Source organism: Peromyscus leucopus, chromosome 8a (genome assembly GCF_004664715.2).
Source record: "Peromyscus leucopus breed LL Stock chromosome 8a, UCI_PerLeu_2.1, whole genome shotgun sequence".
Classification (NCBI taxonomy): Eukaryota; Metazoa; Chordata; class Mammalia; order Rodentia; family Cricetidae; genus Peromyscus; species Peromyscus leucopus.
In genome coordinates, this window is record NC_051085.1 from 47,500,027 (window position 1) to 47,525,386 (window position 25,360).

The window sequence follows — 25,360 nt, forward strand, 5'->3', positions numbered from 1 at the left end:
ACGTCACATTTGGGGTTAAAACTTGTTTTTAGCAAATTGGATTAAAAGGCTAGAGTCGCTTAATATTGTGAGCAACAGTACAAGTTATCGTACACTCATGTGTATCCTTTTGCGAGACCTGCACTGGAGTTGGGTGCATCGATTTGTATTGACATTTATAGCGGGTACATTGATTTGTATTGACATTTATAGCACCTCCTTACTGCGCTCTTGTCTGCACATGAGGTGCTGCCCTCAAGTGGACGTCTACATTCCACTGAGAGACCCTACTACCCAGAGCTCTGACTGCCTCTCTAGAAGCCACCATGTAGAAACCAGGCATTTCCACTCTGCCGCCCTGTAGGACAGGAGCGCCCATCCACTGCTACAGCAGAACCTCCCCACAGGGACCTTGGCCAGCTTCCAATCCCAAAGGTGAAGTGTCCTGTCACTTCCCGACCTAGACACTGAGTGCCAGCTCTGGTAGCCTTCCCGGAGAAAGGAAGTCAGTTGCCCTGCCACAGAACTCCCCGGGGACTACCCACTGGAAGGCGTCTGTCTCTCTGTAGCGCCTGTGACAGCTGCAGATCCTGTCCACATTCTGAAGCGGTGTCAGTAATCAGCTCCGCGGGTGATCTTCCCCTGCACCGGCGTGACAGCCGCAGATAGGGAGTGTTTTGTTCAGTGGTCACTTGATCGATCACTGTCCACCTTCAGGAAGAAATAAGGCAAACACCTTTAGACAAGGAAGGAAACAGGCAGACCAGGGACACGGAGGAGAGCGAGCTGAGGGACTTGACACATCACGACAGCCGGGCTTAGGCTGGAAGACTTAGATGCCAAAGAATATCAGTGTTCGGGCCCCTCGGTGTGCCTCCTGGCTGGAGGAAACACTTACCTCCCTGCTGGAGTAGGCCAAGCTCCAGAGGCCAGCACAGAGTCTGTCCCCTGGGCACGTTATGGAGCCACGCCCACCTCAGCTCACTGGCCTTCCCACAGAAGGCTGTGGTGCGAGGAAGCGTCTGCTTGCCGCTGCTGAGAAGGGGACGTTCCCCCAGATCTTTCTGTAGCTCCTACACGTGCTGTATAAACCGTGCAGTGTGTTCCGGCCACACATCAAATCCTCAAGCAGGCGATGCTTGAAATGCCGGGGCAGGAGGATCACAGTGAGTTTGAGGCTAGCCTGGACCACATAGTGAGCTCTTCAAGCCAGCCTAGGCTACAGAGAGAGGAGAGCTTCAAACAATAGCAACAACCAATTCATGAACAAGGTAGGCCCTTAGTGTGTTTCAGAATGACAGAATATCTCTAGAATGTGGGGTATTACCAAGAAAGGAAAAGAGCCTTGTGTGCCTCACTGCCTTCTGGGGATGGTTACAGCCTTGTGAAAAATGGAGAGAGAAGCTGGGAGGAAGCAGGTTGGCTTCAGCAAGTCCTATGTTCCCTGAGTTCTTGGGAATGTGTGAATCCACCCACCTTAGGACCTTGACCCCTGGTGGCTTTCAGAGGTCACTTAGCTCTTCAATTCCAGTGGTTGGACCAGAGCCTGTCCTTAGAATATCTTTCCATTTTACATCACTCAGGCAGTCCTTGCTGTAGTCTCAGATGCTGTTGAAGCAGATCCCTTGCTGTCCCTGGCCATACCCATCCGAACTTCACACTCTGGGTTCCTGGGGACTGGAGAATCAGCAGTTGATGGAAAGCATCCTGACAGTGATGTGGCCTCTTTCCCAAGGAAAGAGTAAAACATAGTGCCCCCGAGAGGCCACTGCCCTGGAGGGGTGGCAGCTATATGGCTCTGTGCAGTGATTCTTTGAAAGTTTGGTTAAGTCAAACTAAGCAGTTCAGTAAAAAGAAAAATAAAATCCACAATAGGAAAGAGTGCAATCGTGTAGTAAAAGAAGAATCTGTGTTGTACTTAGAGAGTGTCACTCTGTTCCCCTGTCTCTCAGAATAATAGGGCAGTGCAGGTACATTTGCATACCTATGATGCCCAGTTTAAACTAGATAATAGAGAAGGAAGTAATTTGGAGAGTTTAAATTCCACATATGCTTATATTCATCTGGGTCTGATTATTAAATCTGTGTGAATTACCGCTGATGATTGTAGTACAATTGGCTTAGTTCTTTGTGTTTAAAATTATTTTTGTGTACATTAATGTGTGAAATGCATAAACCATCACTATTCCTACTGCCAAAATAATATCTAGACATAACTTTATGGCAAAACAGTCAGCTGTCACCTCTGGCGCAGCAGGATGTGGCAGAAGCCACATGTCATGACCTTCCCTCTCTCCGAATCGTGTTGGCTGCGGTTGCTCTGAACAGAGTCTGCAGAAGAGTGGGGGCAGGCAAATAGTCAGGCACAGGCCCCTTTTCCCTGTGCGCTCCTTTTATTTCCTCTTCTTCTAAGTGTCCAGGCTCACTAATTCCTGTCTCATTGGGCCCTGCAGAGAAGCCGCATGAAAGCGTCCACTGCTTTGAACGAGGCGGTCTTCTGCTGTAATATCGCTCAGCTGCTTTTTTTTTGAGGCTTCACACATTCACAGAAATAACACATTTTTAGCTGATCCCAATAGATTTTTCTCTGCAGCTGCATCACTTGAAAAAGCTTTTTGTTCCAGTTCTTAAAGTCTAAGTATTGAAAGTAATTTGAAAAAAAAAAAAGAAAACATCTCAATTATGATTTGTGTGTGTTGTGATGACTTTAAGGACTGACTGAGCTGCAAATGGGCTTTGCAAGCCCAGCTAGTGCGCCTGTGGAAACACGGGATTTCAGAGCGCGGTATTGAGTGTGCCGATGTAAACTCCAGGGCATGTGGAGGGGTAGGCTTTTTTGGCAGGACCTGTGGTCTCAACCTGCAGCGATGCTAACGATATTAACAAATTAGCACCATGGAGCTTGCCAGCTAACTCACCAGAGCCTGCTCGTCCTCTCACTGCTGTAATTAAAACTAATTATTATCTAAAACATAGTAATGCACGAATATGTGCGGTGATCGTTTTGTAGTGGGCGATCTGCGGGGCCTTTTGAAAGCTGGTTGGCTTTTCCTTTTCTGGTTCATAGTGCTTGCTCCCTGTGTCCTGCCTGCCTGAGCCCATACTCACCATGGCAGCGTCTGAAACAGATCCATGTTTATGAAAACCCATGTTTCTGTCATCTTGACAGGGAGTGATTGCAGATTGCTGCCTCAGTTTCCCCTTGTTCCTTACACATCTATTTGCATGTCACTTGCAGCTCCTCTAGCTCAGGGTTTTGCAGATGACTCCACAGTAGGTGTTATGGAAATGCAGCTTGATTCCCTGGATAGCTACACTGATTGCCCTCAGGAGGCTGACTCCTCCCTCAAAAAGAAGCCGTTGACCTGAGTATGTCTGTTAGTGTGTACAATGAGTATGCATGAGTCAATTGTTCTCTGGACCTCTATCTGGGGTTGAGTGCCAGATATTAGTGAAATTATTAAGGCCACTCCACGTAGTTAAAAGGATATTTATTTAATGGCGTAACTTACAAATGAAGGGATAGGTAGGTCGCAGGGTCTGGGGAAGGTGTATCACAGTCCAGCGGTGTTCTCTGGAGCTCTGCTCAGTCCACCTCCACCGTTCAGGGTTCCGGCACAGAGAGAGCACTGGCGCATCCAGATCTCGGGTCTCCAGGCGCCTCCCCTGGTCCCGCCTCATAGGCGTGACAGTTGCCAGAGTCTCAATGGGGGTTGGAACTTCCAGATCAAAACTGGAATGGCTACCCACTACAGGCCTACATGGAGCTTGGGGCATCCCTCAGCCCAAAGATAGAACTTGTAGGCTGTGTCAGGAGCTCCTGTGGTGTCGCATCAGCTGCAGCGGGTTGATGACTCCAGGCTCTCTGCCAGCTGAGGGGACAGGAGCCCACGGTAGAGTCTAGGAACCTTCCCCGAAGTCCTCAGTATGGTTTTCCTCCTTTATTGTAGACCAGGCCGTGTGAAGTCACCAAGATTTTGCAAGCAGATTGCTTGCACTGAAGAAACAGAACACCAAGCCCTCTAGAACCTGGGCGATAGATACACATTGCGGTGGCTTCCAGCGCCTCATGAGCGATTCATACACCTGCCCATTTCTACTTGGGCCAACTCTCTTAAGCTGCAATAAAGAAAAAAATACTATAAATTGGCCTCAGTGTTTGGGGGTCTTGGGTATACAGAGTCTGCTTCCTCCACCATGGAAAAGAATTTTAGACATCAGTGTGCTCCAGGAGCCCATGACTCTTTTCCCCTTTTCTTTCCTTCCTGGGAAGCTTGGGTGCTGGGCGCTTCATGCCATAGTTCATATGAGCAGAAGGGCTGTGGTACATCCCAGGTACAATCCTGACTCTCTCTCCTGTTCTCCATTAGCATCTATGGGTCTTGCAGATATGATGTCTCCTGGCGAATCCAAACTGTCCGTGCCTCTTAAAGCAGACGGGAAAGAAGAAAGTGTGCCCCAGCCTGAGAGCAAGTCGAAGGTACTTCCTCCTCCCTGCATGCCGTGGCCTCTGCCTGCAGGGCTGCCTGGCTGTCCTGTGCCTGGTGCTGAGACACTCACATGTCTTCTCTTCATGGCTTCATGTGCCACATGTCTGCGATCTTTCCTATCCCACCACCCCTCATGGTGTGGATCTGAAAGTTACTAGTTCTTACAGCATCAAATCACGGTGGGGGGCGGGGGGTGGAGGACAAAACCTACCCAAGAGATGCTGCTGGGGGAAGCAAGGGATGTATCTCGCCTGGGGTGGATGCTTGCAGCCGTTTTTCTCTGCCTTTAGTTCAGAGCCTCCTGTTTTGGCCCCTCAGCAGCAGCCTACTTATTTTTTTTTTTTTTTTTTTTTGCTTCCTTGCCTTATTTCATAAATAAGGTGAACAGCTTTTTTTTTTTCCTTCTTGTTTTCTTACTTTCTTGCATAAGGGATATCCCATGCTCAGCATTCCATCTAAGCTTGAAATAAGCATGGTGACTTTGTGGCCTTTCCAGCATCCAGCAAACTGACCAGCCATACTAAGACTGTTTTAGTACTTTGCTATGTGTGTATTTTCGTGTGTGCTTGTGCATGTCTTTATATATACATTTGTGACACACAGTCTGTTAAACTGGGTGTGACTTTTGTTGTTTTAAATAAAGTTTGCTATACCTTTGTCATTTTTTTCTTATTCCTCTACCACAGGATAGCTACAGCTCTCAGGGTATTTCTCAGCCTCCGACCCCAGGCAACCTGCCGGTCCCCTCCCCAATGTCCCCCAGCTCTGCCAGCATCTCCTCCTTTCACGGAGATGAAAGTGATAGCATTAGCAGCCCAGGCTGGCCCAAGACGCCATCGAGCCCTGTAAGTGACCCTGGTTGGTTGTTGTGGTTTTTGGGGTTTGGAGTTTGGGGTGGTAGTTTATTACACTTTAATACTTGCTGGTTTGCTTTATAAGACTCTTCATTGTTCATCCACAAAAAAGCAAAATTTATACATAATTGCATTAGTAACAACAAATTCGTGTGTGTCACAGATCTCTCTGGCATTATTAGCAGCTGTTCTGGGGTGAAGACCCACCTCCACGTGGAGTACACTGATGCTTTGGGCTCAGACTCTCCCCTGGGGTGCATGCTGTGTGCCATGGAGGGTTTCTCTAAAACCACCTGCTGTCACTTACATGGACACTAGTAGCAGCCAAGAGATAAATGACGCGTTTGGCTCCTGGTGTAACTTTGTCGTGGGCTATTATATTTAAAACATGATTCCCAAGGTGCTTACCTGAAACAAATGAATAAATATTACAGCTGGGTACAGTGAATCGTAAGAGCAGCCCGTTTCATATATAAACTGTATGTCGGAAAGGGACAAAGTTATAGAAATGTTAGTTAGTGCATGTGGATTTTTGGACTAAGAATGTGTACCTGCATCAGAGCCACTGAGAGAAACAAGTGGCATTCAGCACAGAATGCTGGCTGTCTTGAGGTAAGTATGGCGTATAAATGACAGCAACACCATGTACGTACCAGGAAGTACTCTTTTGACCACCAAATTGGGCCTTTATTCCTTCTAAAAAAAAATTCATTCTGTACCAATAAAAAAAAGTAATGTATTATAGTAACCTTTTACTTTACATTCATATAGGGAATCAAAAGATCTTTAAAAAAAAAACTTAACATGAAATTAGTTGTCAAGAAACTTAATTAACACGCTGATCTGTTAAGACAATGTATTAAAGAGCCCAGCTCAGGAAGAGTGAATTGGAGGGAAGAAGCCCCTGGCTGTGTAGGATCTGGCAATCTAGTCAAAACCCAGAAGGAGGCTGCCCTTAATTACCCATCCACTGGGTTAGACATCTAGAACCCAGCGTGTTGAAGAGCCGGCAGTGGCTGTATTAACCCTTGTGAAACTCTGCTATAACCAGCATCTCCCTTTTCAAAGCAAGGTCGGGTGCTCCGGGCATCCCCCTCCCTGCAGAAGGGTTTCAGTTTTGAAATACCCAGAGTGAGGAGTGGCCCACTTCCAGCCAGATCAGAGGAAAGGGGAGCCCCACCTCCCCTTTTTATGTGCTATGGTACTGTTGGCTTTGAGTCTCAGAACGCAGCCAATATTGTGTGGGTTTCGGGGGGGGGGTTGTTTTGTTTTATTTTTCAGTAAACCACCCTGGACTTTTTTTTCCTTCTTCTTTCTCTCTTCCTTTCTTTCTCTCTCTTTGTAACAGGAAAAAGCATATGAATTAATAATGCTAAATGAGTGGGAAGAATTCAAATACATTTACAAAAACATTTGCATATTGGCTCAGTGGTAGAAAATGGTAATGTTTAAAACTTAAGATAATAATTGAGAATAATTAGTGAAAATGAAGACCTCTAATAGACGGGGAAACATGATGTAACACTCATTATTGGTCATGGAATTACAGCTGATGGAGATAGGTGCTGTGTTCCAACTTCCTACTCAAGCTGACCTTATCCAGCGAAGCCTGTGCAAAATCCTTACCCAGAATTCTGCTGGATGTAGTAGCACATGCCTATAATCCCAGACTGGGGAGGCTAAGGCAGGAGGATCATGTCTGAATCTAGCGTGGGCTACATAGCAACACCCTGCCTCAAAAACAAATTCAATTTTATTTAAATTAGAAAAGCAAACTAAAGTAAATGACCCCATTTCCTGAGGATTACACTTGAAATTTGGAGGTTTTTTCTTTTTTTAAATAGTGCCACATATCTCCTTTCATACCATAAATCGTTTTGTGTTTAAGAATCTGTAAGCAAACCTCAGGCTCCAGTGCTAAACAAGGACAAGGGAGGCTGTGTTTGCCCAGAGGAACATGCTAGGCTCTTGCTGTGTCCTCTGCTGTGGGACGGGTATGGCGGAGCGGAGTGCGGGAGCGTGCCATGCAGGATCTCACACCATCGTTGCTTCTGATCGCTGCAGATGTAGGCGATTCAGGAATATTGAACTCCTTCTGAGATGCCACTTCAGTGTGTGCTTGAAATTGCTCTTAATAGTGTCCCCGCAAAGCTTTGCTAATAGTGGGATTGAAGGAGCCGGGCAGAATAACAGAGCTGCCGTGGTTGCCTTGACAGTGTGCTATGGACCAACATTGCTTTGTTAGAAAACATTCTAAAATATAAATAAAGATTTGTCCATACACATACACATATACATAGAACCAAGCATATGGTAAAGACTGCTGAAATGTAAATCTGCCTCAGAGGCTTGAGGAAATGTGCGTTTTAGCTTAATTAAACTATATGCAAGGAAAACATTTGTGGCACCATAAGAATATCTTGCTGTAATTTCTCAGCAACGTCCATTCCTTTTTTTTCCCCCCTCCCCAATGTTTTCAGAACCTGGGATACGCTGTTCACACCAGAGAAGCAGTTCCTAGTGGCCCTGGACACCTGCCAAAGATGCTGGGTCTTCCCGAAGGCCTTTCCCACTGTCAAAGGCAGTGTCTCTCAAAGACCATCCTCAGATGGGGACTAGAGAGATGGCTCAGGGGATAAGAACAGTGGCTGCTCTTGCAGAGGACCTGGGTCTAGTCCCCAGCACTCAATGGTGGCTCACAACCATCTGTGACTTCAGTTCCAGATGATCCAGCACCCTCTTCTCTTCTCCAAGGGCATTGCACACACATGATACACATACATGCAGGCAGCATCCACATAAGATAATAATAAATCTAGAAGACTAGAAACTTCCGCAGAGGGTCCAGTGTGTAGGAGAGGGGAAGAGCTGTGTTCAGTGGCAGCGGTGAGCATTCATGTTCTCTGCTGGACTCTGCTGAACTCTCTAGTTCTCTTCTGACACCGGCATCTGCCTTGGGCAGTGATTTGGCCCGCAAGCAAGCCTGGGGCCAAGGAGGTGTCTGCTGCTGCTCTCTCCGCTGGAGTCCCACCGTGGCCACCACATTCACATCACACCTTTTGTCCCATGCATAGGGCTGCTTGAGTCCGTTGTTACTTCTTACCTGAGCACAGTCAGACTTTTTACACAACTTCTTGTCTTCGTAAGCGTTTGTAGACCACATCTCAGTGTGAAGGGCACTGTGCCGAGTGCGTGCAGTCACAATCACCAGGCCTGAGTGTAGGTGGGAGAGCAGCGGTCCGACCCGTCACTGCAGAACAGAGCTTTACACTCTAAACAAGGTACCGCCAAGGAGCAATCCAGCATGTGAGGGAGGCAAGCTGAGCCCTGGCGTAGATTAGCCAGCAAGCTGAGAGATCCTCGCACAGTCCCCTACATACTTCAACTATGTGAAATGCTTGTACCTGCATGGTAGAGCCATAAACATGCTCTGGGGAAGATGCAAAGTTATCAGTAACTATTATCTTTTATGCCGGAGAGATGGCTTGGTGGTGGGAGTGCTTGGTGCCCTCTCAGGGACCCAGTTTCAGTGCCCAGCACCCACAGCTCGTGCTGTGTGGCTCATACGGACACAAACAGACACACACATAATTTAAAAAATACCTTTGGAGAAGCTCCTCATTGCCCTTTCCTAATTATGAGGGAACGATTGGAGTAACACAGGTTAACAAAGAAAAGTGACCAAATTAAAATCTGCATATGCAAACTGTACCAGTATTTTAGGTCTGCTGACAGCGGAGGGAGGCAGACACCGCTGTGCTCTGGTCCCTAGGGAAGAAGAGCACACTGTCCTGACATGGAGGCTGGTCCTACCTCTAGGAGCGTGCCAGAGCGGCTCAGGTCTTTGAGGTCCCCTGTAAACGAACGCTCACCTCATTGCTATTCTTAAAGCACGCTGGTGGACTTTGCCTCCCGGTTGTTCATGAGGGAACTGTAGTATCCAACTGTAGGAGAAAATGCTTTTTCCCTCATGTTCTTATTCCGTTATTTCATTTTTTAAAAACACTGGGCTAATGTTAGAGTTGACCCTTCCTAAAAGAAACAGCTCTTGGCCACCATTTAGCAGGCACCTGCTAATGGCTATCCTGTTTTCATAAGGACACATATTAATCATTCTTATTTTGAGGAAAAAAGTAGGACTGTATTACTGTAGTTAAATGGGCTCTATGACATCAGACACGAGAAACTGGACGACCGGTATTCATTCTCTGGGCCGTCGGTCTTTCATTTTTCAGAAGCATATGAGACTTCATTGGAATCGTGCCTTCTGGGAGTCAAAGTTTCTATCAGAGTGTTCATTTTTTTAGTTTAGTTGTTTTAAGTGTTACAATGGAGAGTTTGGGCCCTTTTATTTAAAGTCAAAGTATGTTATTTAAGAAAATGTATACTTTGTGTCTGAACTAGCAGCCTTCATTCCTAGCCCTTAGATGGTAGCCGTGGTTTTTCAATGTATGTTCTTGTGCTCACCTGTTCTCTGTTCTTTCCTCGCCTCCTCCTACTGCCCCATCCCTCCACCCGTGCCCACACCACACACTTTTGACACTAGAAGTCCAGCTCATCTTCCACCACTGGGGAGAAGATCACAAAAGTGTATGAGCTAGGAAACGAGCCGGAGCGGAAGCTGTGGGTCGACCGCTACCTGACATTCATGGAGGAGAGGGGCTCCCCGGTGTCCAGCCTTCCCGCTGTGGGCAAGAAGCCCCTGGACCTGTTCCGACTCTATGTCTGCGTCAAGGAGATCGGAGGTTTGGCCCAGGTGAGCGTGGGTAAGGGCAAGTGTTGCAGACAGGCCTTTGGATGGAAGGAGGCTCAGTTCACGATGCTGCGTTTTGTTTCAAGTCTTCTTTCACAGAGGAAAAGCTAAGCCTAGGAAGGTCACCTCACTAGGACTCTGTGGTGGCCGGAGACTATGACTCCTGACTCTCCTACCCACTTGTGTGGCCTGAGTTTCCTCATCTATTCCAGATTGCTAGCCTTTTTACCCAGCAGCTCTAGAATTCTCTGGAATCTGCTACAGATTCATGGTAGATACTCCAGAAGGGATTTAGGCATGACTCAATTCATTATGTAGGTCAGATAAAAATCAAATTCAAACTGAGTATAGCGGGGCACACCTGTAATTCCATACTTGTGAGGTAGAGACAGGAGGATCAGGAGTTCAAGGCCAGCTTCAGCTATGTGAGACCCTGTCTCCAAAGAAAACAGAAGGGGAAATTGAGTCATAGTGGTAAAAGTAGGCCCCAGCTCCCGGGTAGCTACAGGACTAGTATTCTAGTAGCCCACAGGGCCAGGACACTGGGTGGGCAGGAGACATACCCAGGTACGCAATTCAGGGTGGTACTCACCTGTCTGGCACATACTCACCAATACTTGTTGACTGTCGGGGTAGGTGTCCCCTAAATGTCGTGTTCATCCCATGACTTTTGGTGGGGGTGTGGTTGGAGTGGGTGTACCGTCATGAGAAGAGCTGCAGTGTGAGCTCGTGACACAGCAGGTCCCCTCACCTTGACCTTCATCTGTGCTACTCACAAGGCACGGCTCACTAGCCCCGAGAATAGAGGAGGAAACTCCCGTAATGAGATCAGTTGCAGTGGTGTCGTGGCCCAGGCCCGCTGGTGGGCAAGTGGCAGAACCAGGCCTGTCTGATGGCAAACATGAGCCTGCTCCCTTGGCTCCCACTGTGAATGGGAATCGCCCGTGGAGTTCCTCCAGACTGACCATCAGATCGCCACCCTAGCTCAGTGCCCTGGAGCTAGCTGGCTGGGTCCCCGCAGTCTAGGCAGTTGGAATGGGCAACCAACACCCCATCCAGGTAGCCCCTCATCCCCAGGTGTCACTGAGGTTTCCATGTCTCAGTTCTGTGCCTCTGGGAGTTACAGGACAGATCTTTGTTGTTGGCCTCTCTTTGGGTGCCTGCCCCTTACAGTACTGAGGGCTATGACCAGGTCCCTTAGAACTTGCCATAACCCAGGCTAAGTTACATGTCAGAGCCCACATCGCATGTGCTGGGTGGACCACCTCTCCTCCTCCCTCTCTCTGCACTTCCGCCCCTTCCATTCTGCTCTGTCTCCCCCAGACTAGACTAAAAGAACAACTAGAATCCACTCACGGGGTGGCGTGTGCAGCTCTGCTGGTCGTGGCTCATGCTAGGCCTGGGGACACTCGGGAGGCAGTGTGTGCAGCTGGGACACTCGGGAGGCAGTGTGTGCAGCTGGGACACTCGGGAGGCAGTGTGTGCAGCTGGGACACTCGGGAGGCAGTGTGTGCAGCTGGGACACTCGGGAGGCAGTGTTGCTAGCATCATGCTGCTTTGCAACAAGCGTGTGAGCAGGTGCTGTGCCCTGACAGCTAAGCCTAGCCCTCCGGTGGACCAAGCAGCAAAGTTGCAGCCTGAATCAGCATGGCCTCTTGTTGGGGCTCTTCTGTTAAGTGCTGGAAGAGGCATTTCCCAGAGCCATCAGGCCGTGTTTATTGTGACTATTGAGTACTAAGTAAATGGATGTAAGGAGCCTTGTGCTAAAGTCTGGATCCAGATATTCATTATTTCATGACCATTGCCAGCTACTCAACATCACACACATCAAAAAGCACAAGCCTCCGCCTTCCGAGTTATTTATGTGTCTCCATGTTTCATTCATAACTATCGTTTCATAACCTGTTCCTGGGTAGGAATGAAAAAGTTGAAACAATGGCCCCATCTCTCTGTCTGTCTGTCTCTCTCTCTCTCTCTCTTTGTCTCTCTTTGTCTGTCTGTCTCTGTTCTCTCTCTCTCTCTCTCTCTCTGTCTCTCTCTCTCTCTCTCTCTCTCACACACACACACACACACACACACACACACACAAACTCACCCTCAGGTAGGAAGCCCTGCAGGAGACACACAACCTGTGCCCCAGACACTAAGCTGCTGGCCAACACTCCATCTGGGGAGCAGTAACGCTGCTCTGGACATTCCCTGTGTCCATCCCACAAGGAGCCGCAGTGAGTGAGAGCTTAATGGAAGCATGCAGCCAGGGTCACAGGTACACACTCTGGTGGCTGTTGGAAGGGAACGTTATTTTTTCATGTAAGTACAGTGCTGTTATTATGTTAGTGGTAGGTGCCCTTTTAGAGATTAGGTGGGGATAGGTGTGTGTGTGGTGGTGGGGGGGGTCTCCATTCATCCTGGGGCTCAGGAATCCAGAAGCTCTTATACAAGTCTCTGGGAGACAGAGCAGACAGAAGACCCCAGCAAGTGGGCTTTTATGTAGCCAGCAGCAGGTTCCTTAATGGTTTTATAACTGTAATGCTGTCTGTGTGCTGCTGAGTGGGAGTGATGAGCATTGGTTAAAAGAGGCAAATGAAAAAAGTAAGCCAGGACATTAAGTGCGTGTTTGTCTCCTGGCTTTAAACAAGCCACTCTGCTGCAAACCAACGATCCTGCCCATTTTTTTTTTTTTGCTAGGTTAATAAAAACAAGAAGTGGCGTGAGCTGGCAACCAACCTAAATGTTGGCACTTCGAGCAGTGCGGCCAGCTCCCTGAAGAAGCAGTATATTCAGTACCTGTTCGCCTTTGAGTGCAAGATTGAGCGCGGGGAGGAACCTCCGCCAGAAGTCTTCAGCACCGGGGACGCAAAGAAACAGCCCAAGCTGCAGCCGCCATCTCCTGGTAAGTGACAGCGCCATCTCCTGGTAAGTGACAGCGCCATCTCCTGGTAAGTGACAGCACCACAGTTCAGGGCAGCTGGCTGAGCCAGACCAGACCTGAGTGAGAGTGACCGACCTCTCAGCAGTGCTTCCGAGCAGAGTGAAATGTGGATGCCGCCCCTCACGTCAGACTTAGAAGGCAGCACTCTCTGCCTTTCCTCATCTCCTGAGAGCGACCTTAGAATCCTGAGGCATACACCTGTGTTTCCAATCCAAGGATTTAAGAGCATTCCATCTACCTCCAGACAGAGTAACCGTCCACGTGAACCCAGTCCAGTGTTTCACAGCCCCAGTGCTGCCCCCTTCAGGCCAGTGCTGGCTCTCGCTACCTCTCCTGTCTGGGGCACTCCAATTTGTACTTTTTAAAAATATGAGGTTGGACTTAGTTTCCGCTGTTTCCTGTCCAGCAAGTTCTCCCCTAAAGGGAATCCCGCCAGTACCATGGAAAAGGCCCTTACGTGCCGTCATGAGGAGCTCCTTCTTGTCCCTCCACCCATGCTGGTGGAAATGGGCCCCACTTTTCAGCTCTCCATCTGGCCTTTGTCCCCCATTAGACTGTCAAGTGTGAAATTACCAGACACTGTGAGCTGGTAACTCCCTCGTTAGAGGCAGGAAGACATTGGCCTCCTGCTTAGTTGTGAGTGGCAGCCTCACTCAGGAAAATCCCACCATTCCTAGTTTCTAGTCACTGGTCATCACAGGGATCACATGTAAGTCTAGTTACCCTTCAGCACTTGGTGGCATTATTGCAGTTGCCATTGAAGGTAGAGACTGCGCACTGACCCATCACATGGCCGGTCTTGAAGCTAGCCCACGTTTCCTGAGCATGTACAGTGTGCCAGGCAACTTCTGTATACTTGTCATTTTGCCTTTGCATCAGCCCTGGATGCAGGAGCAATGTAAATGTCCCTGGGACAGTAAAGGCAGATGAAGTCTTAGACCCCAAAGCCACACGGTGAGGGTGCAAGAGGCCTATTTGAGATGTTTAGCCATATGGTGTTCACTGAACCCACCAGAATCCTCAGCCTAGATGGAAATGCCTTTGAAATAGGCCTGGTGTTTATTTACATCTAGAAGCCAGAGGAAGAGTGCTGTTCACTTCTCGTGATTCTCTGGCCACTGTCAGCATTGCAAAGCTGTTACTCTTGGCGGTCAAGAGGTCTCAGATAAATACAACCCGCCATGCTCTGCTCTGACCATCCCTAGAGGAGGTCTGCCAGTTGGAAAAACCCTCCCCTCCAGCCTCACCCTTTATGATCCCGAACTTTCACCATTCAGGGTGTACCTGAGCACTGGATAATCTAATTTTAAAAACCACACACAACGTTACATTCAGTTCACAGAATGAAAGAGACTGCCCATGAACAGCTCTGAAACGATTTTCCCAAAATAAAACCCCAGTGGGGTGCAGGGTCCAGAGCAGTAATGTCTGCAAAGATCTAAAGATGCATTTTATTTGTCAGGAAAGAACTTGTGTCCCTGAATGGCCCGCACTTGTGTGTGGAGAATAGCTCTCCCAGCATGCCTCAGCCTCAGTACAGGAAGCCCTGCCGAGGTACAGATCCCGCAGAAAGTGGAGGCCTGTTCCCTGAACAGCCAGCACTTTCCTCTCCCCGGTTCAGAACCACTGCTTTTATGGCAACATGATCATTTTAACCGCACAAAGGAGCATGGTTGCCCTTGCACTTCTTGGTCCAGATGGAGGCAAGGTCCTGCCTGCTGTGGTGTGGGGAGAGGAGAAGCAAGGGTTCCTGGTATTGCTGTAAAGTCGGTGTCCATCCCAGAGAGCGCATGCACTGTGCTCCAGAGCGCAGAGCCCGTCCGGAGGGCGGTCATCACCAGGATCCCTGTAGCCCGTAGCCAGGTTTGTGTGACAGTTCTGCATGCCTCTGATGGCCTCCCTGGCGCCAAGACCCTTGTGGAGATGGTTGAAGAAAAGTATTCCTGCTGTGCCAAGATGTTTTCTTGGCCTCTTTTAACATGTGGTTTTTAAAGCTAGTTTTCACCTAAAACTTCTGTGCCAGCACATGCAGGCAAACCCAACCAAAAGATTTCTAATGGCTATTCTGACTTGTTCTCCCAACCTTCACCGAGTCAAGAGTTCTCAGAGGATTCCAAAGTTTGAGTCTGGCCAGTTTTGATTGGCTGCAGCTTTATTAATCTAAAGTCGAGTCAGTCAGTCAAGCCTCGGAGGCTTATCGCCTCCACCTCTGCAGCCGCACCCTGCAGACGGACACTCTGCAGACAGAGGCACCCGGGAAGTCCGCCGGGGCCTTGGCATCCAGTCTGCGTCTCTAAGGTGCCAGTGGGATCCTTATCCTGGACTTCCCCAAGTTGGTGGGGAAGTTCAGTCAACAGCACGTGGCCCCGGGACTTGGGGAAATGGAGCTGAGGAACGGGGCAGGCAGAGACAAGGAAGCGCCATTCAGATAGTAAGTTTGTAACCAAAAGTCTCGGCTGGCAGGTGGCTGACTGCATTTCTATTATTAGCTGACAAGTGATGTCACCAAATCTGTCATGGTTCCAACTAGGGAATCCTCAGAGGAAGATAAATGAGAAAGGGGGCTGCAGTAACAAAGGTGCCCTCTGGGTGACCTCTGGTCCCTAGACCTGGGACACATCAGCTGTTCTCCTCACACTGTTCCCCACACCCCTCCCACCAGAACTGGGGCACCGGGTTCATGCTGTGTAAATTATCTTCCCGGCCAGGAGCCTGGCAGTTCCCCCTCTGAAGTGTGTGAATGTACTTAACCTCCAGTAACCTTTCCATTGTTTACTTTAGAGTATACATTTGTAGCTTCTGGCAAAAGGTAGGGATATCCTAGAGAGCCAGCCAGCCTCCTCTGCTAATGGAGTTGTAAGAGGGAGTATTCTTTTTTTTTTTTTTTTCCTGAAAGGAAAGGAAAAACACTGGCAAGAAAATTTTTCCATTGTTTTATTAGCTATGAATGTGAATACTCTGTAAATAAGGGTCATTCTGACATCACAGCAGGCTGTGAGCCATATTTCTAAGGAAAGTGACCCAAAACAGATCCTTTCTCCGCAGTTCTGGGCATTGACAGGGCTGATAGACTGGCGGAGTTTGTGAAGGCTCCTTGCTCACTCAGGGCAGACTGCCTTCTGAATACAAGTTTCCAGTGTTAGTTAGCTTTTCTCCCTCCGTGAGGAGGTGAAGCCATCCCTAAGTCTTCTTGAGCTCCACATACACAGTGGCTAGACACAGGCCACATACACAGGCCACAGGGCCACATACACAGGCCACGGGCTGGGCGGCCCCCACCCGACAGACAATACTTGTTTCTAAGAACACCCTTGCTAAGAACAAGCTGTCAAGCCCAAAGGAAACTCCAATCCCCGAACTCCAAAAGGCAGTCCATATATCCAGAAGTGAGCTCAAGCTGGACCGTAGGACTTCAGGTGGTTAGATAAAAGCCAGATTCTTCCGGAACTTGTGAAACTGGTCCCCATCTGCCGAAAGGAGTCATTTCCGGTACCTCTGACGGGAAGGACAAATGGCTGCCTGTTGTTGCACACAGAGCACACGAGAGGCCTCCAGCTCCCTCAGTATCACAAATACCTGTTGGACATTTCAGAGTCCATGCTCGCATGCTGCCTCCTAGGGTCCTCCCAGATACTCCTGTTCTCTTTATAAGGTACCCCCCCCCACCATGTTCTCACTGTGCTCTCTGGTCTCTATCCCCTGCTATTCCCCCCTTTCACAGATATTTTGGGCCATGTCCAGTGTGCTGGCTATGTCCAGTCTACTTCCGCCTCTGCTCTTCCAGATACCTCTGTCTGTTCTCTCTCTCATATCTACAAAACAACCCTAACCATATCATGGAGAGGTCGCATGAGCGGGTTGGTTTTTTTTTGTTTTTTTTCTTTTCTTTCTGTGTCTCTTGCATACATAAGTGATGCCCACCTTTCTCATTTCTGACCTCTTCATTAAGTAATGACTTGGGACTTGTTGACCGTCTGAAGTAAAACAAGGACTGGAGTGAGGCTTGAACCCCCCTCCACAGGAGAGCAAATGTTGTTTCCCATACACTGGCAGTCTGTAGTGCTCACAGTCTCGGGTGGTTGTGCAGACCCCTCGAGGGTGGGGTGGGGTGGCCCTTCAGTTTGCTACTCTGTGTCCACCTGTCCAAAAGAGCCCAGGTGCATCAGGCACAGATTCACCCAGTACGTTCCTGCCTAATCAATGCATTGAACCAATGTCTGTCTATTGAACATCGAGCATACTAAAGACTGTGATAGATGATAAGGTAGGAGCTCTTGAAATATTTGTGTAAGGCAAGGTTAATTAATAATCCCACTTGAGTTTTGAAAGGGACTCACTTCTGAGCACTATTATTCTGAAGTAATTGGGGTTGAAGCCGTCTCATAATACATCATGCTGGCTACAAGCCGGCATGATGTATATTTGTAATAACAAATCTGAGTTACAGTTCAAATGATAGTGTTTTTAATGATAGAGCCTAGATGTCCAATTGTTGAAAAGATATTAAAATAATGTAAGGAGCCTTGTTAACCTACAGAACCACATTCCAGTGGCAGACATTCCCCGCTGCTGAAGAACCCATGTTCTGAAGCGCAGCATTACAGACCATCAAACTGATGTGCCAAAATTCTCATCCCATTTCTTCTTTATTTACATTTAGAGTATCTCCAGCAACGCTGAGTTAAACAATTTTCTGCCTAAGCCTTCTTTTTTCTTAGACTCTTTTTCCCTGGGATAAATACCCCAGGAAGCAATTACCCAGTCAAACGTATAACTATATTTTATGGCTCACAAATGAAGTATGTTTCTAAATCGTTTATTCAACAATACTCCTTTACTGGGTGATGAGGTTAGAACTCGGGGTACAGCATTTGCCTCACGTGTGAGGCCGTCTTCCGTCCTTAGTGTACGCAGTTCCCTCTCTCGCTCTGTCCTTTTCTTAACACAATGTTTTAGTGACTGATTTTACTACACTATTGCTGTTTCCAGTAAAGTCTTATTTTTAATCCTCTCATACATGTGGCTGTCAGCAATTGCCTTCCTCAGTAACCCTGGCTTCTTCCTGTTGCCCTGACCACTAGCTAACTCAGGATCCTTACAAGGCCCACAGACTCCACAGTCAACCGGCAGCAATTCGATGACAGAAGTTCCCGGGGACCTGAAGCCACCGACCCCAGCATCTACCCCTCATGGACAGATGACCCCCATGCAAAGTGGAAGGTATGTTCAGAGGACTCTGAGATGGGGAGTCAAGCGTTGCTTTGTTTTTGGAGCAAACTTATTCGAAAAAATGTCCTTCCCTGATTAGATCTTAAATGTTTTTTGCTACCAGTTTAGCATGTACTTTATTTGTGGTAGTTTTGCATTTACCATTTTGGAGTGGTTTATTTCTTGAGCTCAGTGTGTATAGATAGTGCTGCAATGACGTTCAGTTTTCATCTTCTGTCTCTTTCAGAAGCAGTACAATCAGTGTGCATGACCCATTCTCAGATGTGGGTGATTCATCCTACCCCAAACGGAACTCTATGACTCCAAATGCACCGTACCAGCAGGGCATGAGCATGCCAGACATGATGGGCCGGATGCCCTATGAGCCCAACAAGGACCCCTTCAGTGGGATGAGAAAAGGTAGGTAGAACGGAGTCTCTGCATGCGCATGGTCCAGAAGGCTTTCTTCTCTCCGCCACCTCACAATCTGTTCGCCCATTCATTTGGGACAGTTCTGAGCACCTGCCATTCAGCAGCTCAGCCTCCTTTCCCTGCTGCAGCTCCAGCCGCAGGAAAACAGAGCTTCTCTGTGTCTTACTTGCTCATCTAGAAATGACGGAAACAGTAGAGCCTGCTCCGAGTGTGCTAAAGGATTAAGTCCGTGCACAGGAAGCCAGTAGAAGAAAGATGGTTCCTGTGATCAGGAAGTGGCTGTTGTCCAGCATCATCAGCATTGTGTTAACTTGTGCTGGGTGCTCAGTAGAGATTCTTACGTAGTTCTTCAAGGACTTAACAGACTTAGGAGGGAACAGAGGCCAAGACCGACGGAAGACAGTCAGTGTGCAGAAAGGTGTGGACATGGCAGTGGTGGTGTAGGAATGCATTGGAGGAAAGCAAAGGTCCTCAGATTGGTGTCACCAGGAAAGACGTGGGGTGTCAGCTCTCCACGGAGACCTCAGCAGGAGGTCACTGGGCCTGTTTAAGAAAGGGCACACAGGCTTGAAGGCCTCAGCTGCCAGGGGCCAGGGCCCTTCAACTGACTGGCACATTCCTGAGTTTGAGGTTTTCACCAGCTGAGAGATGTTATTAGGGGAAATGGCATGATTCAGTTTTTTTTTTTTTTTAAGTAAGTATGAGAGTAACTGGTGGTCTCCAGGTATGCTTTGAAAGAGATAAGAAGAGACCCATGGGGCATTAGGGACAGTTGAGCCAGAGATGGCAGGTAGGAGTCAGAATCAAGCAGTGGAGAAAAGCCCTCTGCGGCTTTGAGGGCTGGTGAATGAGTGGGGGGGTTGGGGGGGGCGGGGGGGGGGGGACTCTGACTGGTTGGAGAAGGGCCAGTGGAGCAGAAAAGAAACTCAGTGTCTTCGAGCAGCTGTGGAGGGGCAGTTCGCAGGCTGTGTGTCTGGAGCTGGGCTGAGGCTGCTCTTGAGTGTGTATCCGCAGCAGTGGAACCTATGAGCACAAGTGCAGGAGTGTCAGGGACACCAGAAACACCAGGCTTGGATCTTAACACCGGCCAGCCCCAAGGAGTCCAGGCCGAGGTGGTGCATGCCAGCATCAGGTAGGAACCTGGCAGATTGCTTTCTGGCATTCACCCAAATGCAGTTAGGTCCTGTCAAATTAAACCCTATGAGTATTTTTAAATACTGAAGAAATTGTGAAGATGTTTTTGTGGCAGTAGTTATTCTGGGATCTGGTAAAGAATAGTAACTGTGTCATACATACTTAGATGTTGGGATACATGAGTTGTTTTTTGTTTATTTGTTTGTTTGTTTTTTCTTTTTGAGATAGAGTCTCACTATGTACCCCTGGCTGACCTGGAACACTATATAGACCAGACTGGCCTCAAACTCACAGAGATCCACCTGCCTCTGCCTCCCCAAGTGCTTGAATTAAAGGCATGCACCACCACCCCAGCTGTGAGCTTCATGCCCATAAGTGGAGAGATGCATAAATCCCCAGCTTCCTTTGATGAATATTATGGACTATAAAAATATAACAGAAGAATCTCAAATTTTTTAGCATTGGGTGTATACTAGTAAGCAAATGAGATTTACAGTATTTCAAGCATATTTCAAGTAGCAGTTATGTATAGCAAGATAAACTGTAATTTCTCCTTTCATGGGTCTTGAGGCTACTTCTAAGTAAAGGTTTGCAGAACATATGATAAGTGCAGTAACCTTGAGAGCCAAAAGCCCATTAGAAGTAACTGGGGTTTAGTGGTGTAGAGTGCTTCTGGGTCCGCAGCCCACCTTTAGACTCTGAAAATATAACAGTAACATGGAAAATTAATCAGCAGGGTTTGGGATGGGACCTCCGAATCTCCTGAATGCCAGATCTGTGCCCTGCCATGTGACAGCTGCAGGGTCCCCTCCTTCCCTCATACCTACAGTCTCTATTATAGGAAGGAGCTTTCTGCACAAGCAGGAGGGCCTGAATTTGGATCTCCAGTGTGCATGTTAAAGCTGGATGTGGTGGATATACCCACAGCTCCAGCACCCTGGCGTGGAGGCGGGGGATCCCCAGACATTGCTGGACACCCTGTCTAGCCAGGTTTGTGAGCCCCGGATTCAATAAGAAAGACCTCCTCTGAAGAATAAGATGGAGCACAGAGGCAGACAGCACCACGTGGCATCCCCATGTGCACTTGTGCGTACGCACACAGCACAGAATGAACGTGGGCAGTTAGGGGAGCAGGTGGAGAGCTGGGCTGCTAGAAAGATAATGTGTCTTCACCAGTCATGTCCATCATAGATAAATAGCACAATTCTTGTATATTTCAGCTCACCTGCTGCCTCATAGCATTGGAGCATTTATTACCAAAATAAAGGAGAAACAGTCCACAGAAAACCTTTTCTTCCAGCTCTGATGTTGTAAATGAAATTTTCTATTCTTCAGCTTGCCTTATTCTGCAACTCAGACCAATTTGGTCAATGGAAACCACTGTTGGTGGTGCCGCTGTGGTTGGCCTGTGGTGGGCAGAGTCAGCCTGGTCTGAGAACCCCAACCCCGTGGAGCCGGCCTTGCCTGCTCACCACCTGCCTCCAGCCTGCTTGTTCCTTTCTCTCTCTGAAGCTCTGACCATGGTACCCAGTGTACTTGAGTATCTGTTGAATCCATACACATAGCTGTGTTTAGTCTTTAACTAGACTCTGGTGCTGAGCCCTGGATGGGCCATTTCCTCCCATTTTGCTCATACAAAACACTGGTGATTTTTTAAATAAACTGTTTCTGTGATTGTAGCAGCGTTTCCATGAGATGGGTTGCTCGAAGAGTTGTTGAGTCAAAGAATAGGAATGAAGTGCCTCGGTCATCTTTTATGGGGTAGCAGACTGTCCCAACCTCACTGACTTCCTTCCGTCAGGGGAACTTCACCGTTTCTCAGGGCTGTGTCATCAGGGGCACAGCTGAGGTCGGTGGAGTCTTTACTAGGAACCCAGCTAGAGTCTGGGGCCTCTCTTTGTAGATTCTAGGGTAGCCTTACCATGGAAGGTGAGATCCAAGAAGAAGATCCCAGATAACAAGCCCTTTTGCAAGCTCAGGCAAGTGTTTGCTTGCATCCCTCTTCCTGAGCCTGTTGGTCAGACCTAGCCATGCAGCCCGGCCCAGTGTCGTCGTCGTGGGAGGGGCCTGCATGGGCTGTGGATACACAGATGTGCTTCTGTGTGTGGCAGGGGTGGCTGCCCACGGCTGGTACCAGCAGAAGTTGCAACAGTTACATGCGCTGGCCAGAGTGTGCAGGTGTGGGGGCCTGCTTATTAAGCTGATTCTTACCAGCCACCGTAACATCTGCCAATCAGATTGTGACTTACATTTCTGTAGTGTTCAGTGAGGCCACAGGTCTGTCACATGCTAAGTGACCATTTAGTTTCCTTTCTGTGTGAACGGGTTTTTCTTGTTTTTGACTTACTATCTTTTTTTGTTGATTTTTTTTAAAGACCTCTTTGTGTATTAGAGAATTAAACTACTTAACTTTAATTATGACACTTGGCTTCTGTCTATCTCTGTCTTTCCATCTACAAAATGGAAAGTAATCTCAAAACGGGTTCTACCACAAGTTGATGTGAGCTCAGAGAGAAGATGGCAATTGGGATATTTCTCCATTGGCCTCAGCTGTGTGTCTGGTCCACATGTGACAGCTTTGACTTAGAAAACTTCAGTTTTGCCTCACAAAGAAATAGCTATCATAGAATGGAGACAAGTAGGAGCCATGGAGCAACTCAAGGTTAAATGTTTAATATACTTGCAGGCCAGTATCTAGACTTAATGCAGTTTTCTTCAGGCTCCAAGCAGATGCTCATTTGCATATGCACCCTCATTGGTGGTCTGCTTTTTGATGGGAACACGTCACAGCTCATCCCATCTTCAGCTGCTCTTTCTTCTGGTGTGTGTGTGTGTGTGTGTGTGTGTGTGTGTGTGTGTGTGTGTCACTATATGTACATATGTACATCTCTGTATGTATGCTCACATGAATGCAGGTACCTCCAAAGGCCAGAAGGGGGCCTCAGATCCCCACAGAGTTACAAGCCATAGTGAAACACCAGCCACTGTGGATGCTGGGAACTGAAGTCAGGCCTAGCTAGTGTTCCTAACGACTGAGCCATGTCTCTAGCCCCTTGAGCCATTGTGAATGTATATTTATATCAAGGTTTTCTGGCTTTTCCTTATAGGGGTGGGAACTAATTTAAACATATATTTCATGTCTTATTTACAACTCCTTCATGAGCTGGTATCACCTCGTTCTAGAGACAGTAATTAACATGAACATGAGTAGCTTCCACATTGCTACATGACAGGCAGCCACAGACTACACTTGACAGCAGAGGCTTGGCTCTCTGCTGAGTCTCACACAGCACCAAGGTGTTAACCAGGACTGAGCTTCTGAGTTCCCCTCAGGTTCATTCAAGTTGTTGTCAGGATTCATTCCTTAGTCTCTTATGGTTATGGGGCCAAAGTGGCCATCACATTGTTGGGTATCCTCCATCCACCCTTCAGAATGTGCCTCTTTCTATGACAAGGCCGGTAGGCGAGTCTCAGAGAGGCTCCATCTTTATCCTTCAGCCCCAGATTTGAAGGGCTGCTCGAATGCTCCCTTTGGGTGAACGCACAGTCAGCTGTAACCATCACTACATCTGTGACTTTCTCTTGCCATGGAACATACTGTAATCACGGAGCCACAGCCCAGCCTGTTTTTGGGTCCTGCCCAGGTCAAGATCAGAGGCTCATGCTAAGCAAGCAGCAGGGATGCAGGTGTCTTTGAGGCCATCTCAAGATTCTGTGCCTTTGGGCAGACTTCATATCCTTTCATTAGGATTGTGGTGTGTCATACACATACAGGGACCACAGAAATTACTGGAAGGGATGTGCTGGCCCTTTGACTTCCAGAAAATGCTTAATCCTGTGCTTTTTATTTGAACTGTCACAGTGCCTGGAAGCAGCGAGCCCTTTATGGCACAAGGACAGGTGCCCAACAGCGGCATGCAGGACATGTACAACCAGAGTCCCTCGGGCGCCATGTCCAATCTGGGCATGGGGCAGCGGCAGCAGTTTCCCTATGGAGCCAGTTATGACCGGAGGTGAGTGCTTTTGGTGAAGATGGACAGTGTACCTGAAACTGCCTTCCTGGAATGCACACGTGTGAGCCCTGGGGGCTGAGCCTCCCGTGACAGCACAGCGTGTGACCTTTTTTTATGTGCCACCGATCACCACGTAGTGTCCAGTGGCTACTTAGAGTGGGTGGCCTCAGCCGGACACGAAGAACTTGTCTCAGACACTCAGGGGGCCGTTATTTATAAGTAGGTGTCTGCAGCATACCTCAGATTCAGGTCTCCTGACATGCCTGGGACAGGCCACTCTTCCCTCGGAGCTCAGGAGCCACAGCACAATGCACCATCCCTCCCAAGCACCAGCATCCCTCTGAGGCAGCTGTTACCACAGTGAGACAGCCTAGATGTGGTACCTGTGAACGCTGCCAGCTTCCCGGGCGGTCCGTACCAGGTGCTCCTCCGCATACTTCCTTGGGATATCTAAGATATCACACTTGGCTCTCAGGCTTTCTGAGTTCTGGACCAAGGGTGTATTTTGCTCTTAACAGACATCTCTGAGAAACCCCACCATTCAGGGACACAAGAGCCTCTCCAGTGAAGCCACTTTGGCATCCACATGGCAGGTCAGGCCACAGGATCACTCTTACACTGACTCTACTTAGGAGGACAGTGAGATGTCATGGGAAGGCCATCAGAAGCCTCATCCTTCAGTGGTGACAGCGATAGGCTTCCTTCATGAGGAGATCCCTCACCTGTGCCCCTGCTGACACCAAAGGCCGCTCTTTTATGATGTATGGTGTATTCTCTGCTTCCCTCCTGAGAGAGATGCTTCAGGCAGGCTCTCGGTATGTGGTTTGTACTTGTGGTGTATGAGGAAAAAGCAGGAAGCACCCAAGAGGAAAGGCCTTGTCCTGTCCGTGGCTGTGGTGTGCTGGTAAAGGACAGAGCTGATTTGAGTCCCTTCCTCTATGATCCTGGTATGGTCGGTGTCTGCGCAGGGTGACAGACTGCGCCTAGGCTCTCACCAGCACACTGCTAGAGCTGAAGGAGGGGTGAGTGGAGAGGACTGATACCAAGGGTAGGTGTAAAAATCTCCGGGCTCTTCTGGGAGCCTGGCTCTTGGGTGCAGAGCCACTGGTAACCAGGTGGCAGGTCTTCTCGGTGTTCTGCAGTTTGGTTTTTCCTCGTACCCTGCCCACGTGTGATGGATATCTGTTGGTATCCTCTGCTCGGTGAGCTATCACCAGTGCCTAGTGCATGGAATGAGGGTTACATTTAGCCATTGTGGATCTCTAGGGCATGGGGTAAGGGTTCAGTTGGGTTTGGGTTTAGGACCCAGTAAGAACTACTGGTTTTGTTTTGTTTTGTTTTTTTTCCCAGTGAGATTAGACAGATGTACAAGGACAGACTGCAGTAAGCTTTCTCTCCTATTTCCTCCCAGTGCCTGGCTTTGACTAGGCCACATCAGAGCCTTTCACCTCGTTGTTGGCAATCTGAAAAATGCTAACTGCCCATCTTAAGTTTTATTCTTGTTGACCATAGTTCTTCTCTCTAAACTTCCTTCTCGAGTCTTCCCCTGGCTATTTGCATGTGAT

General features: G+C 48.4%; 1 protein-coding gene across 1 annotated transcript in view; it reads left to right on the forward strand.

The window, feature by feature from the left end:
• Arid1b (AT-rich interaction domain 1B) overlaps nucleotides 1-25,360 on the forward strand; it is a 382,103-nt gene that overhangs the window by 345,522 nt on the left and 11,221 nt on the right. The window contains 7 exon segments of the mRNA XM_028888631.2: nucleotides 4,350-4,459; nucleotides 5,156-5,314; nucleotides 9,870-10,079; nucleotides 12,765-12,969; nucleotides 18,090-18,228; nucleotides 18,464-18,636; nucleotides 23,645-23,795. Of these exon segments, the coding sequence (XP_028744464.2) occupies nucleotides 4,350-4,459; nucleotides 5,156-5,314; nucleotides 9,870-10,079; nucleotides 12,765-12,969; nucleotides 18,090-18,228; nucleotides 18,464-18,636; nucleotides 23,645-23,795 (1,147 nt within the window).